We start from the raw sequence: 15,817 nt of genomic DNA on the forward strand, positions 1-15,817 counted from the left end.
ACTCTCAACACTTAGCACAATGGATTCTTGTCAAACGCCGGAGTCACCGGACGGCGAGGAGCTCGACGTCGAACACGAGCGTGGCGTCCCCGGGGATCTCCGGAGGGGATCCCCTCTTGCCGTACCCGAGCTTCGGAGGGATGACGAGCACGCGCTTGCCCCCGACCTTCATCCCCTCGATGCCCTTGTCCCACCCCTTGATGACTTCGCCTGCGTACAGGGTGAAATCGATCTTGCCGGCGTCAAACTCGGACCCATCGGAGTCCAAGGTTCCGCGGTACCGCATCGTCACCGTGCTTCCCTTCGTCGCCACGTCGCCGTCCCCGATGGTGACCTCCGTGATGGACACCTTCATGTCCTCGGGCTCCTGGAACTCCACGCCCGGGATGGTGAACGACTGACCTTTCTGCACCAGAGATCCCTTGTCGACTCCCTGCTTCAGCGCCTTCTTGATCGCGTTGGCGTTGTCGAGGTCGAACTCTCGCTTGAGAAACTTGACGATCGCGACGCGTGACGAGCCCGTTGGGTCCGCCATCTTCGTCACTGCGTGTACGATCTTGTCGAGGACGGTCTTCGGGGGCGCCATGATGCGTGAGCCCGTGCCTCCGGAAAGTGTCACCGCCGGTTGGTTGTTATTTTTCAAAAAAAAACGACCGCGTCGATCACTCTCACCGAGGCACCGGCACCATGTGGCGACGACAGTGCGTCGACGCCCTCCGCCGCGCGGTATCCCACGGATATGCGGGCTCCAAGGGGGCGCTCCTCCCCCTCGCGCGTCAGCATCACAGGGCGTGGGTGCACAACGCCGCGGGCAGCACCGGCTTTTACCTGGACAAGACCAAGTACATCGTCAACGCGTACGGCCCCGACCGCCCCGGCCTCGTCTCGGCTTTGGCGAAAGCCCTCGTGGACGCCAAGGGGAACATTGAGACCACGCGGATGGCCCGTCTCGGCGACGAGTGCAACATCACCATGCTCGTGTCCTTCACGGAGCAGACCAAGGAAGAGGCGGAGGCGTTTGAGCGAGCCGCCGGGGAGATCCCGGGCCTGCGGGGCACCGTCCGCAGGACGCGGACCAGGCACAGGCGCGACGAGGAGGAGGTGGACCGATCGCGGTGGCGGCGCATATTCCTTCAGGGGCCCGATTTCCCGGGCTTGGTCTATCAGATGACCAACTACCTGGCGTCCGAGGGTATAAACGTCGAGACTTTAAATACCGACACGCAGCCGGCGCCGTTTGGCGACGAGGACCTGTTCACGATTGACGCCGTGATCGAGATCGGACCGGACACGAGCCTGGTGCGGTTCAAGAAGAGCATAGAGCGCCTGGAGAAGAAGCTCGGGGTGGACATCGTGGTATCCGACCACGAACGCGTCGACGACGAGTAGGTGCGGCGACGAGTAGGTGCGGTGGACGAAACTTTTCAAGGCTGATGACTTTGATCAAAACAATCGCCTTCTCCCGGTGAAGAGATCCTCCGAGGCTTCCCCCTTCGCCTCCTCCGCGTCCCCGTCCCCCGCGGCGCGCGTCGACGTCGACGGCACGGCGGCACCCGGGTCGGCACCCGGGTCGGCACCCTTCGAGCCGACCGTCGGTGGTGGTGCCTTCTTCTCCGTGACGCCGCTCGCGCCCATTTTCGTCGCCGCGAGCGCTTCGGCCAAAGCGTTCGCCTCGTCCTCGTCGATGCCCTCCCGCGCCGCAGCCTCCCTCAGCACCTCGTCCGTTTTCTTCTCCACCTCCTGCTTCTGCTCGCTGAGCTCCTTCACCTTCTCGTCCGCCCTGGCGACGACGTCGGAGGGATCCGGGATGCCCCCATTTTCCTCTTCTTCGTCCGTCGCCGCCGTGGCCGCGGCCGTGGCGTTGTTCTTCTTCCGGGGTTCCTTCCCCGGACCACCGTCGCCAGCCCCCGAGGCCTTCCTCTTGTCGTCCGCGTAATCGTTGGCGACGTCGTTTTCGTGGACAAAGTCCTCCGAGGACGACGACGACGACTCGTCTCCGGCGCCGTCGATTCCCCCCTCGTCCCTCTTTTTGTCCTTTATGTCCTTTTTGTCCTTCTTCTCCTCCTTCTTCTCCTCCTTCTTCTTCGCGTCTGTGTCCTTCTTTCCGGCATCCTTCGCGCCCGCGTCGACGTTGGCCAGGATGGAGCTGTCCTCGCCTTGGTGCTCCTTGACCCACCCCTCGAGCCACGCGCTCTCCTCCCTCCGCTCCTTCTCCTCCTTTCGCCTCTGCTTCTCGTCCACCAATCCCAACGCGTCCTCCAGCTTACCCTTGGCCTCCTCGCTCTTGGCCTCCACCTCCTCCACCTTCTTCAGGCTCTCCTCCGCCTTCTGGATGACTTCGTCGCCGGCACTCGGGTCGGTCACGGAGGTCTCATCCCCGGCGGGCGGTGGCTGGCCGTCCGTGCTGGGTTTCGGTTTGGGCTCCGGCGCCTTCTTCTTCTCGGAGGGTTTGGGTTTGGGGTTTGGCGCGGGGGGCGGGTCCGAGATGACGCCCCCGCCCGCGGGCGGAGCCTTCGCGAATTGCTTGGTCTTCTCCGCGATGGTCTGGTTCATCTTCTCGAGCTCGTCCGCGCCCACGCCGGTGCGCTCCGCGTCGCTGAGCGCCACCGTGGCGTTGGTGAGCGCGCCCTTGAACTGTTTCTGAGACTCCGCGTATTCCTCCTTTGCCGACTCAATCGTCTCGACGTCCTTCTCGAGTTTCGCAGCCTCCAGCTTGGCGTCCGTGATCTTGGACACAACCTCCACGATCTTGCGCTCGTGCCACACCTCGCGGACCACCTCTCGGGTGCAAAAGTACATGAGGATCACCGCGAGAACGATCGTGGCTTTGGCGAAGCCTCGCCTGCGCCGGGTGGCGATTCGCTCGGACCTGTCGCCGGCAAAGACGGGTTCTTTGCCCGTCGTCACAACGCGCGAGTGACCGTTCTGCTTCTCCTTATCGACGAGGGAGGCGGCGGGGTCGTCCGAGAGGTCGCTCTCGCTCTCCTGCAGCCACTCCCAACCGTTGCCGTTGGCGCCGCCGGACCTTCCCGCGCCCGGCTTTGATAGCCCCGCCGCCGACACAAAGGACCGACCCCCTTCCGTCACCGTTTCCTCAATTTCCCTCAACTCCACGTCCGCGTCCGCCTTGTCCGCCTTGCCCAGCTCCACCCCCGTGGTGTTCACCCGCCCCCTTCGCCTCGCCCCGCCCCGCGGTCCGGTTCCCGTCACCGACAGGTACGCCAGCGAGGGCAGTATGAACGCCACCAGGAACGAGCACGTGGAACCCGTGAGGCCAAAGGCGAAGGCCACGTTGGGAACGTACAGCGAAAGGGTCAGGGCGACGAGCATGGAACCCAGCGCCACGCCCTGCGCCAGACGCGCGGCCACCTCGGGCGCGACGTCCACGACGACGCCGGAGGCTGCGGCAGTATTGGCAGTGTTGGCTTTTTCGTTTGGGTTTTTGGCTTTTTCGTTTGTTGGCCTCGGGGGCTTACCCGGCGTCGGCCCGCCTCCTGAGATGTGAATCGCCGCGGACGGGACCAGAGCGACGTACGCGTCCTTCGCGCCCTTCTGCAGGGGTAACAAGATGGTCGGGACGCTCGCCAGGATGACCAGCGCGTACCCGAACTTGATCGCCTTGGCGCCAGTCTGACCGAGGAAGAACCCGTCGACGTTTCGCAGGACGTTACCCGCCGTCGCCTTGCGAAAGCTCAGGTACCCACCGAGGCCGATCATCAGGTAACCCACGGCGCAGGCCGCCAAGACGGTGGTGACCAGCTTCGTGTTGGCGTCGAGGGTTTGTGGGCGCATGGTTTTCACCACCGGGAGAACCGCGGGGTGAGCTCCAAACGCAAAGAGCGCCAGCGGGAGCGCCGACATCACCCCGCCGGGGTTGAACCAGACGATCGGCGACACCGGGGACGGGTCGACCACTCCCACCCCGAGTGAGTCGGCACCTTCGCCCGGGGACGCCGTCGTCCCCGGGGACGCGACGATGGTTCCGGGTGCGAACGCGTGGCACGTCAGCGCCACCGCAAACACCGCGACTATGGACATCGAGAGTTTCGACACCAGCGCCAGGACGCCCCCCGCGTCGCCGCCGACCACGACCCCCATGGGCAGCATGCCGCCCAGGGTCACCGCCGCGAGTATCGCCCCGCGGTTGGGCTCCAAACCGGGCGGCAGGATGTCTATGGCGAACGGCGAGACGACGTCGGTGAGGATGTTCGCGTAGCCGACCAGGCAGCCAATCTGCAGGAGGACGATGCCCGCGGTGGTGGCGACCCGGCCGCGCCATCCGAGAGTCAGGTCCACCAGATCCTCGTACGTGCCCACGGGTTTACCCCGTAGGAACCGCTGCGATACCGCGTCCGCGGTGCGCAGCATCATCTCGCAGCTCAACCAGGTCCACGCGCCGCTGAGGAGCAGCACGAGGATGCCGAGCACGACGCCGCAGGACTTGAAGTAGGACGGGAGCGAGAGAGCGCCGGCGCCCATGACGCAGTTGGCGAGGTTGAGCGCCGCCTCGTTCACCGTGGTGGTCTTCTCGTCGTTCCCTGAGGTCGTCCCCGGGGTCTTACCGCCGGCGGAGGACCTCTCGGGCGACGGACCCGGACCCGACCCGATCGCGTAGTTGTTCGACTTTCGTCGTCCGCGCAGCGCCAGCGCGGTCGGGGAGGTGTCGCGGCTCCCGGGCCCCCATCCGTCGGCCCCGTCGGCCGCGTCCCACGGATGCGGCGCGCCCGACTCCTCGTCGCCGGATATTTCCCCCCACGATCCGGTCTTCTGCCGGCGCATCCTAACACCCCCGCGGGCACCGCCGTCGCCCGCGCGCGCGCTCCAATGGGGTGCCCTCATCGTAGACGCGTTTTCGTGGCCTCTCGCCAGAATCCAAAAAAAATCTGACCCACCAGACGACCTAAATCTGCTCCACGATGGGCCAGGGCGCTCACTCGCGCGGTCGCAGGGCCGAGGGTCCGATTCAAGTTCGACATGCTCGACGACCTCGTCACGCCAAAAGTGACCCCGATCAAGGACCCGGCGTCGAAGGTGATCCCCCGACCCGACCGGCGATGTCACCCGAAAATTTGCCCCTCGATTCTTGTCCAAGCGACCAAATGCCACGCAAGAATCGTATCTCACCCCAGTCCTCCTTCCCGTCCCGTCCCCTCGTTTTCCACAGCGCAAGCGAAGCCTCGAGGCTAGCGGCGATGAGAACCTACCACCCGAGGTCGTCGCGCTGCAGCCCCTCGCCGTCATCGACCACAGCGCCAAGGTGGCCGATTCGTTCTTCAAGTCCCTGGACGGCGAGACGGGCGGGAGCGTCCGCGTCGGCCCCGACGACCTGCAGCGGCTCCTCATGCGGGTGGGCGAGTTCACCACCAAAGCCGGCGGGTCCGCCGCGAACACCGCGCGCGGCCTGGCGCACGGTTTCGACGTCCGAACCGCTCTGCTGGGCGCCGTCGGGCAGGACGAGTGGGGCAAACTCTTCGTCTCGTCCATGAAGCGATCGGGCGTGGACACCTCTCTGCTCGAGGTCAAGGGCGAAAAGTCGTACACGGGCAGGTGCGTCTGCCTGGTCGATAAGACCGGCCAGCGCACGATGAGACCGTCGCTCGAGGACGCCATCAGGCTCCAGCCCGACGAGGTCACGGCGGATCAGTTGCGAGGCGTCAAGTGGGTCGTCGTCAACGGGTACAGCTACTACGGCCTAGGTCTGATGGAAGCCACCGTCGCCGCCGCCACCGCCGCCGGGTGCAAAGTCGCGATGCACCTCGCGTCCTTCGAGATCGTCCGTAAGTTCCGGGAGCCCATGTCCAGGCTGCTGGCGTCCGGCGCGATTCACGCCGTCTTTGCCAACGAGGACGAGGCGAGGGAGCTCGTCGGCGGCGGCGTCGGCAGCGATTCCATCGAGACGGATACCAAGATCGAGGCGGCGCTGGCCAAGCTGGCGGAGTGGTGCGACATCGCGGTGGTGACCCTGGGCGATAAGGGCTGCGTGGCGATGCGCGGAACCGAACGCGTGGAGCAGAAGGCGTTCAAGGGGTTCGCGGTGGAGGACACCACGGGCGCGGGCGACCTGTTCAGCGCGGGCTTCATGTACGGTTTGCTGCGCAACGCGTCGCTGCAGAGGTGCTGCGAGCTCGGGTGCCTGTCCGGCGCGGCGGTGGTCCAGTCCATGGGCGCGGAGATCTCCGAGGAGGGGTGGACGTGGGTTCACGCGCACATGCACGAGGGAAGGGCGCAGGCGCTGGTTCGCGGCAGCGCCGCCGCCGTGCAGCACGAGCTGCTCGCGTGCTACGAGCTCATCGAGTCCATCGGTCGCGGCGTGGTCTACTACGGCAGCGCGAGACTCAAGGCGGATAACCCGCACTTCGTCAAGTCCAGGGAACTCGGGAAGATGGTCTCGGAGTTGCTCGGGACCCCGACGTGGACCGGCGGCGGGCCGGGAATGATGGAGGCGGCGAGTTTGGGCGCCATGGACGCCGGAAAGGCAGTCGCGGGCATCCGCATCGAGCGCGAAGCCGGCACGAAGGTGAGGTCCGCCGCCCAGAGCTACCTCAAACCCGAGCACACCGTGTTCTGCAAGTTCCTCTCCCCTCGCAAGGTTGCGCTCGTCGACGCGGGCGTCCGCAAGAAGGCGGAGGATCGCACAGCGTACGTGTTCCTCCCCGGCGGCCTCGGAACGATGGACGAGCTCTTCGAGCTGTTCACGCTGTACCAGCTGCACAAGCTCGGAACCGACCACCCGGTGCCCGTGATTATCGTCAACTACGACGGGTTCTACGATTGCCTGCTCAACTTCGTGGAGACGATGCAGGGACACGGCACGGTTGGCGCGGGCGAGTACGACCAGATGGTGGTAAAGAACACCAACGAGGAGGTGGTGGAGTACCTCAGGGAGTACTACCAAATCTGATTCAGGATGATTCGACGACGTGACCGTCTGATTGATGATGAGTAGAGAGCCGGCGTGCGAAACTAGCTAGCAACGTTGATTGACGATGACACGAGCTTTCGTTCCGAAGCCAGCCGAGTGTCAAGCCACCCACGATTCGATCCGGTCGGCGAGGTACGCCGCGGTCCTACCGCCGAAAGCCTTCGAGTACGCCGGTCGCACCACGCACCGGCCCATGTACCGCGCCGTGTTCGGCCACCTCGCGAAGCTGACGTCCGCGAAGAATATTGGCACGAAGAGCAGGTAACTCGCCACAGCGACGTCGGCGACTCCAAAGGCTTCGCCGCTCAAAAACTCCCTTTGAGCAAGCACGGACTCGAGCCTGGTGAGCGCCTTGGGCGATTCCGCGCGCCTCGCGCCGCTGTCCAGCACCTGCCCGCGCTCGTTCTCGATGAACAGCACCGGGTCCAACGATGCGTTGGCCCACACGACCCACTTGTTCGCGTCCGCTCGCTTCGCCGGCGTGTCCAAGCCCCCGTAACAATCTGCGAGGTACATGAGTATCGCGCCAGACTCCCAGACTTCGACGTCGCCGTCGCGCAGCGCGGGGATCTGGCCGAACGGATGCGGGTTGTTCGGGTCCCCGGGTGATTTGGCATCGAAAGGTACGTCGAGCTCGTGCAGGTACCAGTCCACGAGCGGCGATCGAGAGCCGGGCGAGCCCCAGAGCGTCACGCCCGATGTCGAGTTCGACGCGTCGCCCCCCCTCGCCGCCTTGCCGCCGAGGCCGAGGAAGGCGGCGGGCGCGATGCGACGCGATCGGCGCCGCGGTTGCCGCCGCGGTGGCCGCCGCGCGAACGTCGCGAGGTGGCCCCCGAGGAGGGCGGCGGACGATGCCATGGCTTCAGGGGCCGCGAAGTGTGGGCCTTATCTGATGAGTGCTCCGCAGTGGGCACTCGGCTGACTTTCTCGCGGCTCTAGCGTTTTGGAATGGCCCACCGTCCCCGCTCCATGGGTCCCGGGGACGTCCCCTCCCGGAGCTTTGTGGCGCCCTCCCACGTCGAGTGCGGCTTGAGTAGCGTCTCGTACCGTCTCATGAACAACTCCGTGTAGGGATGACGCCCCGAGCGAATGGCTCGAGCGGTATCCGCGTCGCCCGTCGTTGTTGACTTGTTCCCCTCGCCGTCCTCCTCGGCTTCGTCCGGGCCGTCGCACAGCTCCGCCCTCCGCCGCACCACGTCCGGGTCCAGCTGTGCGCCGATCATGGTCCTCGACTGCCTCGCCACCACCTCCTTGACCACCGCGCGAGTCACGCTCGTTTTCCGCATGGTCGCCAGCCTTTGCTTCAGCGCCAGCGTCTCGATCTTGCGAAGCGCCAACTTCCGCGAGACCTCCTCCCGCTCCGCTCGGCGACCCCAGGTTTCCCGCCCGTCTCCGCCGTACAGGTCATCCGGCTGGAGAGGGGCCTCGAGACGCGAGTAGTCCCGCCCGTCGTCATCCTCGTCACCAACCATGGAGACGCGCGCGCTGGGTCGTTGTGTCGCGCGTGTCGCACTTCAGGATGAAAAGTCTTTAAGCGTCAAAAATAGCAGCTGCCCGGGCTATCCGTCCGGCGGGGACACTTACTCAAATACTCTTACTCGTACAGGAGAGCCGCGACTCGAATTTCGAGGCGCGCGCTGCGACGTCGCGTAATAAACGACGGCGGCGGCGGCGGCGGCGGCGGCGATCGTCTCGCGACGAGGGCCATCTCGACCGATCGTCTCCGAACTGCGGGAATCGCGTCCAAACGTTTCCGCTCATCAGAACTGGTCCAACGTGGCGTTGATCGCGGATGCCGAGCCGGCGACGACGCAGAACCCACCGAGCAGCATGATGGCCCAGTTGGCGACCCGTTCGTTGTCCGTGAGCTCGTCCTCGAACATCCGCAGGTAGCACGCGCTCGGGAAGATGACGCTCACCGTCAGCGTCAAAAAGCTCCCGATGAGCGACATGAAAACCGCGAAAAACGGAACCTTCGCGGCGGTCAACAACGCGCCCGCGCCCAGCCCGGTGCGCATCAATCGCGCCTTCAGCGGCGCGCCCCAATCCCTTTCAACTCCACCCCCTCCCCCCCCGTTAATGTCCACCCCCAGCGCCTTCTCCAACCCGCGCGACACCGGGTCCATCGTGAGCGCGAATTTGCTAAACGGGTTCACCGTGACCAGCGCCAGCGCCAGCGTGCTCGCCACCCCCGTCGGCAGGTTCAGCGTCACCTCGTCCGCCACGCCGTCCCCGTAGAGCGCGTACCCGGCGCCGCCGATGAGCAAGCACGTGGCGCCCACGATGGCGTACGTCTTGTCCAGCATTCCCTCGTACTCCCCGGGTTCTCGCATGCTGGTGTAAATAGCCGGGAAAACCGCGTGACCGGCGAATACAAACGCGAGCAACCCGAAGCTCACCGGCAGCGTGCTCAGGTGCACCAGCGCGGTGGTCTCCAACGCCGGGGGTAGTGTACCCGGGAACCCACCCACGGCGACGAGCTCGTACAGGACGACGCCGACGAGGGACAAAGAAGCGCACGCGCCCAAGCCGCCGATGAACGAAAGCGACGATAAATCGGAAAGCCACAGCGTGGGTATCATCACCGCCGCCGCCGCGCACATGAACCACTCCTGGGTGTGCGCGTGGTCAAACAGAATCTCCAGGTGATCGCCCTCCAGGATGAAGAACAGCGCGCACGTGCCGATGAGTTCGGTGTATAAAACCCACGTGATGAATCGTCTCCCATTAGCGCCAAATGCCGCCTCGCCGACGTCCTCGTAGGACAGCAGCGGCCGCCGCGTGGGCTCCAGCGGGTCGTCCCAGTCGCAGGAGAGCGAGTCCATCGAGGAGGACGCGTCGGGGTCGGTGATCACCCCCCGCGCCGCCGCGCCGGCGCCGCCGCAGTCGTTCGTTCCACCCTTAGTCCCGAGAGCGTCCCCGGAGGAATCATCTAGCGCGGGGAGGCTCCCGCGCCTCTGGCACCGGATCAGTATCTTGCCGGTGTAGTTGGTGGTGACGCCGAGGACGCCGAGGACGCCGAGGCCCGCCCACCCGCCCTGCTGCAGCGCGTACGGCACCGAGAGGAGGCCCACGCCGAGCAGGATGTTGACGCTGTTCGCCATGGCCTGCGCGGTGGTGGAGTTGCCCCTCGGGCGGTCCACCTCGACGAGGGCGCCCGAGCCGAACTCCTGGCTGGATGGGGACGGGACGGACTTCGCGGGAGTGGACGTCCGCGTCGTCCGGGAGTCGGAGATGGCGAGGGGGACGTGATTCGCGCGAGAGCGGCCGACCGCACCGTCCACCCCCGCGCTCCTCGTCGTCCCCCGACGCTCGAGGTTCCTCCATGCGGCGGCACCCGCGCGGGTGGTGGTCCGCGCGCGCCGCCGCACGTTCGCCCCGGGCGATGCCGCGGCGCCGACGCGCATTACCGCGATCGTCGTCATCGCCGTGCTCGCCTCCGATCGCTACCCGCCCCCTCTCGACGCCCCGTCACCCGCGTGCAACCTCCGCGGGATGGAAACCGACGCTCGCGGATGTGCGTCGGGTCTCTTGGCGAACCCGAAGGGTCGGACGGCGCGCCCCGCCGAGGGACGCCCGCCGGCGTTGGTATCGGCCCGATGCGACGCTCGCCGTGCGCCACGTGAATCTGTCCGTCGCGCTCACCCGCGTGACCGTCGCCTAGGAGCCCGCCGCCGGTGCTCCACGGCGCTGGTTGCCGTCACGACCACGACAGGCCGATATCTCGCGCGCGAGTCCCGGATAATCCTGCACCTGGGGCGGGAAAAGGCCACGTCCCCCCGCATTTGCGGCTGTCAATTTGACTGCTCGTCATACGGCCGGAAAATGATTGCTAAACGCCAAACGTGCGCACAGACGCACAGCGGCAAACAGTCACAAAGACCTAAAATGGTTTGGCGAGTCCCAAACCCGGGCAGTGCCTTGAGCTGCGCGGGTTGGGGCGAAGCCTCGGTGGCCAACAGAAGGCGCAGGAAGGATCGATCCTGCACATCCCTCGAGACAGAGTTGGGCCGCGCGCCCAGCTGTTGATAAAGGACTCAGGCGCGCTATCGACGCGCCGCGGGTCTGATCGCACGGTCAGGTACCCGGAACTCGCGCCGGATCACCGCGGGGTGCCCGCCCCGACCAGCCCCGCGCGCTCGTCCGTGGGCGGCAACCGCCACCGATCGCTTTTCGCGTGTGCTGCCGTGTCAGCTCCCGGGAAGAGAGGGATCGGGAAGGGGGCGATACCGCGCGGTGGCCGTGGAACGGTTCCCATCGCCCGCGGGTCATCGCGGGATCGCGACTGACGACGATACGCGGTAACCGCGCACGATGAGCGGCGAGGTTCACGTCCACCCCTCGCACGCGGAGGATCCCACCGGCTACCCCCCGTGCCGCGTAGCGCACTCGAGGAAAGTCATGAAGGGAGAGGACAAGTCCTTCGCCGCGCCGGGCGCCGAGTGGCGCGGCGTCCGCTTCGACGCGTTCGGCCTGTTCGACGGGCACGGCGGCAAGGATGCCGCGGAGCACTGCGCCGAGGCGTTCGTCCCGGCCCTCCTGAACGCCCTCGACGCCCCCGGCCCCATCCCGGAGGACGCCGATCCCGAGGATGTCTTTGAAGATCGCGTCGCCGAAGCCCTCGCGTCCGCGTTCGCGGACGTCGACGCGCAGTTTCTCGCCAGAGACATACACAGCGGAGCCACCGCGACGATGTGCGTCGTCAACGGCAGGCACGTCCACTCCGCCGCCGTCGGCGATTCCCTCGCGACGCTCGACTGCGGCCACGGATGCGCGCCCGTTCGGCTCACCCCCGAGCACCGACTGGACACGTCCGCGGCGGAGCGCCGTCGCATCGAGGAACGCGGCGGGGAGGTCCGCGCCACCGCGTTCGAGGACGGTAAGCCCGTCGGCCCGCTGCGGGTGTGGCCGGGCGGCCTCGCGGTGTCCAGGTCCATCGGCGACAGGGACGGGAAAAAAGGCGGGGTGTCGTCCGAGCCCGAGGTTTCGCAATGTTTGGTTCCCGATTCGCAACCCGGGTTTCGCATAGTGCTCGCGTCCGACGGACTGTGGGACGCGGTGACGGTCAAGCAGGCGAGCGCGTGCGGCGCCAAGCTCGGTACCGGACCGTGCGCCGCGGCGCTGTGCAAGCTGGCGCAGAAGCAGAAGGATAACCGCGACGACATCACCGTCATGGTCGTCGATTACCTCGCCAATTCAAACGACAAGTCGCCGCTGACGAACAAACCGCCGTGGCGCACAGAGCTGGAGGTTCGGTGGCCGCTCGGTCGTAACGGTCGTAACGGTCGCAAACGGTACGACCCGGTCCAACCCGCGAGCGCTCGGAGGAAACTCAGGGTGGAGGGCGACGCGGAGGCGGAGCGCGTGGAGCGCGAGGCGATCGAGGCGGCGAGGGCGCGAGCAGCAGCCGCTGTAGCCGACTCAACAATCAATTCAACCGCGGGCGCAAACGCTCGGCGACTCGCCGAGCTGGAGGCGTACGAGAGGTCCAAGGCGAGCGCTGTGGACGGCGACGACGGGTGGGAGGAGGTGGGCAAGGGCCATGCAGGCAGGGCAGTCGAGTCGTCTCCGCCCCAAAAGAGTGCGTCGCCTCCCGTTCCCAAGGGGGCCAAGGGACCGGGGGCCGGGAAGGAGAAGAAGACGGCGGAGAGGGTCGGGAAGAAACCGGGGGGGGGACGGGGCGGGAGGGGCGGGGACGGCGTGAAGAGCGGGCGCGGGGGTGGGCGCGGGGGTGGGGCGCATGAGGACGTCGCCGCCGCCATGGACGGTCTCAACATCGAGGAACCCAGCCAGCCGGGGGCCAAACCGCCACTCCCCCGGCCGAGGATCGATCTGTCGTCGTCCGCTGACGACGCGGCTTCCGGATTGGAGGTTCCCACGCCGGAACGCGCCGCGAGCGACTCTCCCGTCGACGACGCTCGCTCCCCGATCAAGAAGAAGAGCCGCAAGGGGAAGAAGGAGCGCGCGGCGGAGCGCGCCTCGAGGGAAGCGGAGGCCGCCGATCGCGCTGTGGCTTTTTTGCAGCAGCAGCCGCATCATCCGCAGCCGCATCACCCGCAGCCGCATCACCCGCAGCCGCATCATCCGCAGCATCCCCATCATCCGCATTCGCAGCCACCGGTGGACCACCGCGCGCTGCTCGAGCTGCAACACCGCGCGTTGGCGGAGATGCACGCTCGGCACCTCAGGGCGCACGAGGCGTACCTTCACGGCGACCAGTCACCACTCGCAGCGACTGGTCACCACTCGCCGCCGCCGCCGCCGCCGCCCGCGGGCGCCCACCCGCTATTCACGCCGCCGCCGCACATCACGGCCGCGCATCACGCGGCAGCGGGGGCGTCCCCGGTGCATCAAGGGTCCCCGGTGCATCAGGACCCGGCGCCCCCCGCGTCCCCCGGCATCGGAGACCCGCCCGAGGCTGGCGGAGACGGCTCCGTCGCGAAGAAACCCAAGCCAAAGCGCAAGGGAAAGAGGGAGCGCGCGATGGAGCGCGCGAGGCTGGCGGCGTCGGCCGGTGCCGCCGGCGCGGGCGGCGGGGTGCCGCCGCCGCCCGCGCCGCCCGCGCCGCCGCCGCATCTCGTGATGGCGCACGGTCACCACCCGATGCCGCCGCCGCCGCTTCCCGGGGGGATGGGTCTGGGGTGGCACCCGGGGATGATGCCCGCGCCGCCGCACCACATGCGGCCGGGACCTTGGCCGGGAAACTGACGAGCGCGGGGAGGGACGGAAGGGACGAGAGGACGGGGGGAGGACACGTCGGTCGACGCGACGAGGGGGCGGTGGATGGCGAGTGATTCGTGCTCGCAATCGGTGAATCCACCCCGGGCGAAGACCCTTTAATACTCATAAAAAAATTACCTCGTACCTTCTCGCCGCCTCGTGCCCGACCCACCGCGGCGCCTACACGAAGTCGCCCATCGCGCTGAACCGAACGGCGTCCACCGTCCCTTGCGCCCTGTGATCGCGCCCCCATCCAATCAGCGGCCGCCCGCCGCCAGCTGTGCCGTCGTCGTCGCCCCCCCCGCCCGGACCGACGCCGCCGCCCATCGCCGCCGCGTCGGCGAGCGCCCGCTCGACGTGCCAAGCGGCGCCGATGAGCTCGACGTCGCACCCTCTGGGCGCGATGAGCTGCATCCCGACGGGCATGCCGCTCTCGAACCCCAAACCCACGGGCAGCGAGATGGCGGGGAGCCCCGCGAGGCTCGCGGGCACCGTCATGGCATCCGCCGCGTACCCAGCCGTCGCCGAATCGTCCATTCCCGATTGATGATCAAACCCGCCTCCCTCGCCCACCCCGCCCGGTCCGTACAGCAGAGGCGCCACCGTCGGCGCGGTGGGGGTGAGAAGCAGGTCCACCCCGGTGTGCGACACCCCCCGCGCGTGACCGCTCAGTCCGAACGCGTCGCTTCCGCCCCCCGCGCCCCCCGCGCCGCCGCCGCCGCCGCCGGAGAAGACCCGCGCAAACTCCGCCGCCACGACGCGTCGCACCCTCCGCGCCCTGTCCAAGTACCGCGCCGTGACGTCGGTGCCGAGGACGTACGTGCCGACCAGCACGCGCCGTTGGACCTCGGGGCCGAAACCGTGGGATCGAGCGCGCGCGGTGGACTCGTGAAAGCCCCCGTCCTTACCGGAAGGGACGAAAACCCCCTCGTTTGGTTTGACCCCGCCGCCACCTTCCGATTCGCCGTTTCGTCGTGCCGTACCGTACCCACCACCCGTTCGTGCCCCGTTCGTGCCGTACCGGACCCCGTCGTATCTCGCCAGGTTGCTCGCACACTCCGCGGGGGCCAAGACGTAGTACGCGGCGAGCGCGGCGGCGGTGCTCGGCAGAGACACGCGCGTCACGGCGGCGCCCAGCCTCTCCAGCAGCGAACACGTCTCGCTCCACGCGGCTCTAACCTCGGCGGTGCACTCGGCGACGTCGTACTCGACCGGGACACCGACGCGCCACCCCGCCAGGGGCATCCCGACCTTACTGCGAATGAAGGGGCTGCCACCGTGTCGGCGCCCGATCATCCCTCCGGCGGCTCCGGCGCCCATCGATTGCGTTGAAAACTTTCCGACGTCGTCGTTTGCGTCGATCCATCGGCCGAGTTTGGCGCGGTCCACGCGCGTCGTCGTGGAGTCCAGCGGGTCCAACCCGTGCGTCACGTGCATCGCCACCGCGGCGTCGCTCACGCTCCTCGCGAGGAACCCGGGGGTATCGAGCGAGGAGCAGTAGGGCACGAGGCCCCACCTGGACACGGAGCCGTAGCTGGGTTTCATGCCCACGACGCCGCAGTAGGCAGCCGGGAGGCGCACGCTGCCGCCGGTGTCGCTGCCCACGGCGAGGATCGCGGCGCCGGACGCCACGGCGCACGCGCTTCCGCCCGAGCTGCCCCCGGCGGTCCGCGGACCCAGTCGGTGGTCGTCGACGGGGCCATCCGGGCCGGGCTCGCGTCTCGCGGGCCTCGCGACCCAGGGGTTGATGCACGCGCCCGACGCGGAGTTGACGTTGGCCGAACCCATCCCGAACTCGTCCATGTTGCACTTGCCGACGATCACGGCGCCCGCGGCTCGCAATCGGCGGGTCACCGTCGACTCCAACGGCGGTTCGTACCCTCGGAGCATCCTGGATCCCGCGGTGGTCGGGGCGCCGCGAACGCAGAAGTTGTCCTTGACCGCGATGGGCACGCCGTCCAGCATCGAACCCGCGTCCGGCATCGAACCCGCGTCCGGCATCGAACGCGCGTCGTCGCCGCGCGACGTATCGCGCCGCTCGTCCGAGGCGTCCGCGTCCGCCGCCGCCGTCGAGAGCACGCCGCCGACGAAGGCGTTGAGCTGCCGGGTGCGTCCCATCGCGGCGGTCGCCGCCTTGAGCAGCTCCCGCGCCGAGCACTCGCCGGCGTGGAGCGC

At 67.6% G+C, this 15,817-nt stretch overlaps 8 protein-coding genes across 8 annotated transcripts; 3 read left to right on the forward strand and 5 right to left on the reverse strand.

The window, feature by feature from the left end:
- Positions 1–43: 43 nt before the first annotated feature.
- MICPUN_78626 (predicted protein) lies at positions 44–355 on the reverse strand (the record flags this gene model as incomplete). Its single annotated transcript, XM_002500232.1, has 1 exon — positions 44–355. The coding sequence occupies one exon, from the start codon at positions 353–355 to the stop codon at positions 44–46; it is 312 nt and encodes a 103-aa protein (XP_002500278.1).
- A 332-nt stretch (positions 356–687) lies between these two features.
- On the forward strand, positions 688–1,389 carry MICPUN_55733 (predicted protein; the record flags this gene model as incomplete). The annotated part of the gene is made up of 1 exon (XM_002499741.1): positions 688–1,389. The coding sequence occupies one exon, from the start codon at positions 688–690 to the stop codon at positions 1,387–1,389; it is 702 nt and encodes a 233-aa protein (XP_002499787.1).
- Positions 1,189–4,839, reverse strand: MICPUN_55732 (amino Acid/Auxin permease family; the record flags this gene model as incomplete). Its single annotated transcript, XM_002500233.1, has 1 exon — positions 1,189–4,839. One exon carries the CDS (start codon positions 4,837–4,839, stop codon positions 1,444–1,446), a length of 3,396 nt encoding a protein of 1,131 aa, XP_002500279.1. The 3' UTR covers positions 1,189–1,443.
- Positions 4,840–4,974: 135 nt separating this feature from the next.
- Positions 4,975–6,901, forward strand: MICPUN_55731 (ribokinase kinase; the record flags this gene model as incomplete). The annotated part of the gene is made up of 2 exons (XM_002499742.1): positions 4,975–5,031; positions 5,171–6,901. 2 exons carry the CDS (start codon positions 4,975–4,977, stop codon positions 6,899–6,901), a joined length of 1,788 nt encoding a protein of 595 aa, XP_002499788.1.
- A 120-nt stretch (positions 6,902–7,021) lies between these two features.
- On the reverse strand, positions 7,022–7,780 carry MICPUN_55730 (glutathione s-transferase; the record flags this gene model as incomplete). The annotated part of the gene is made up of 1 exon (XM_002500234.1): positions 7,022–7,780. The coding sequence occupies one exon, from the start codon at positions 7,778–7,780 to the stop codon at positions 7,022–7,024; it is 759 nt and encodes a 252-aa protein (XP_002500280.1).
- A 938-nt stretch (positions 7,781–8,718) lies between these two features.
- Positions 8,719–10,047, reverse strand: MICPUN_68654 (amino Acid/Auxin permease family; the record flags this gene model as incomplete). Its single annotated transcript, XM_002500235.1, has 2 exons — positions 8,719–9,709; positions 9,887–10,047. Coding segments are annotated over 2 exons (1,152 nt in total), but the record flags the coding sequence as incomplete, so codon positions are not given.
- A 1,189-nt stretch (positions 10,048–11,236) lies between these two features.
- Positions 11,237–12,771, forward strand: MICPUN_98693 (predicted protein; the record flags this gene model as incomplete). Its single annotated transcript, XM_002499743.1, has 2 exons — positions 11,237–12,451; positions 12,748–12,771. 2 exons carry the CDS (start codon positions 11,237–11,239, stop codon positions 12,769–12,771), a joined length of 1,239 nt encoding a protein of 412 aa, XP_002499789.1.
- Positions 12,772–13,987: 1,216 nt separating this feature from the next.
- MICPUN_75496 (predicted protein) lies at positions 13,988–15,658 on the reverse strand (the record flags this gene model as incomplete). Its single annotated transcript, XM_002500236.1, has 4 exons — positions 13,988–14,309; positions 14,388–14,569; positions 14,669–14,893; positions 15,032–15,658. Coding segments are annotated over 4 exons (1,356 nt in total), but the record flags the coding sequence as incomplete, so codon positions are not given.
- Positions 15,659–15,817: the final 159 nt, after the last annotated feature.

Source organism: Micromonas commoda, chromosome 2 (assembly GCF_000090985.2).
Source record: "Micromonas commoda chromosome 2, complete sequence".
NCBI classification, from domain to species: Eukaryota; Viridiplantae; Chlorophyta; class Mamiellophyceae; order Mamiellales; family Mamiellaceae; genus Micromonas; species Micromonas commoda.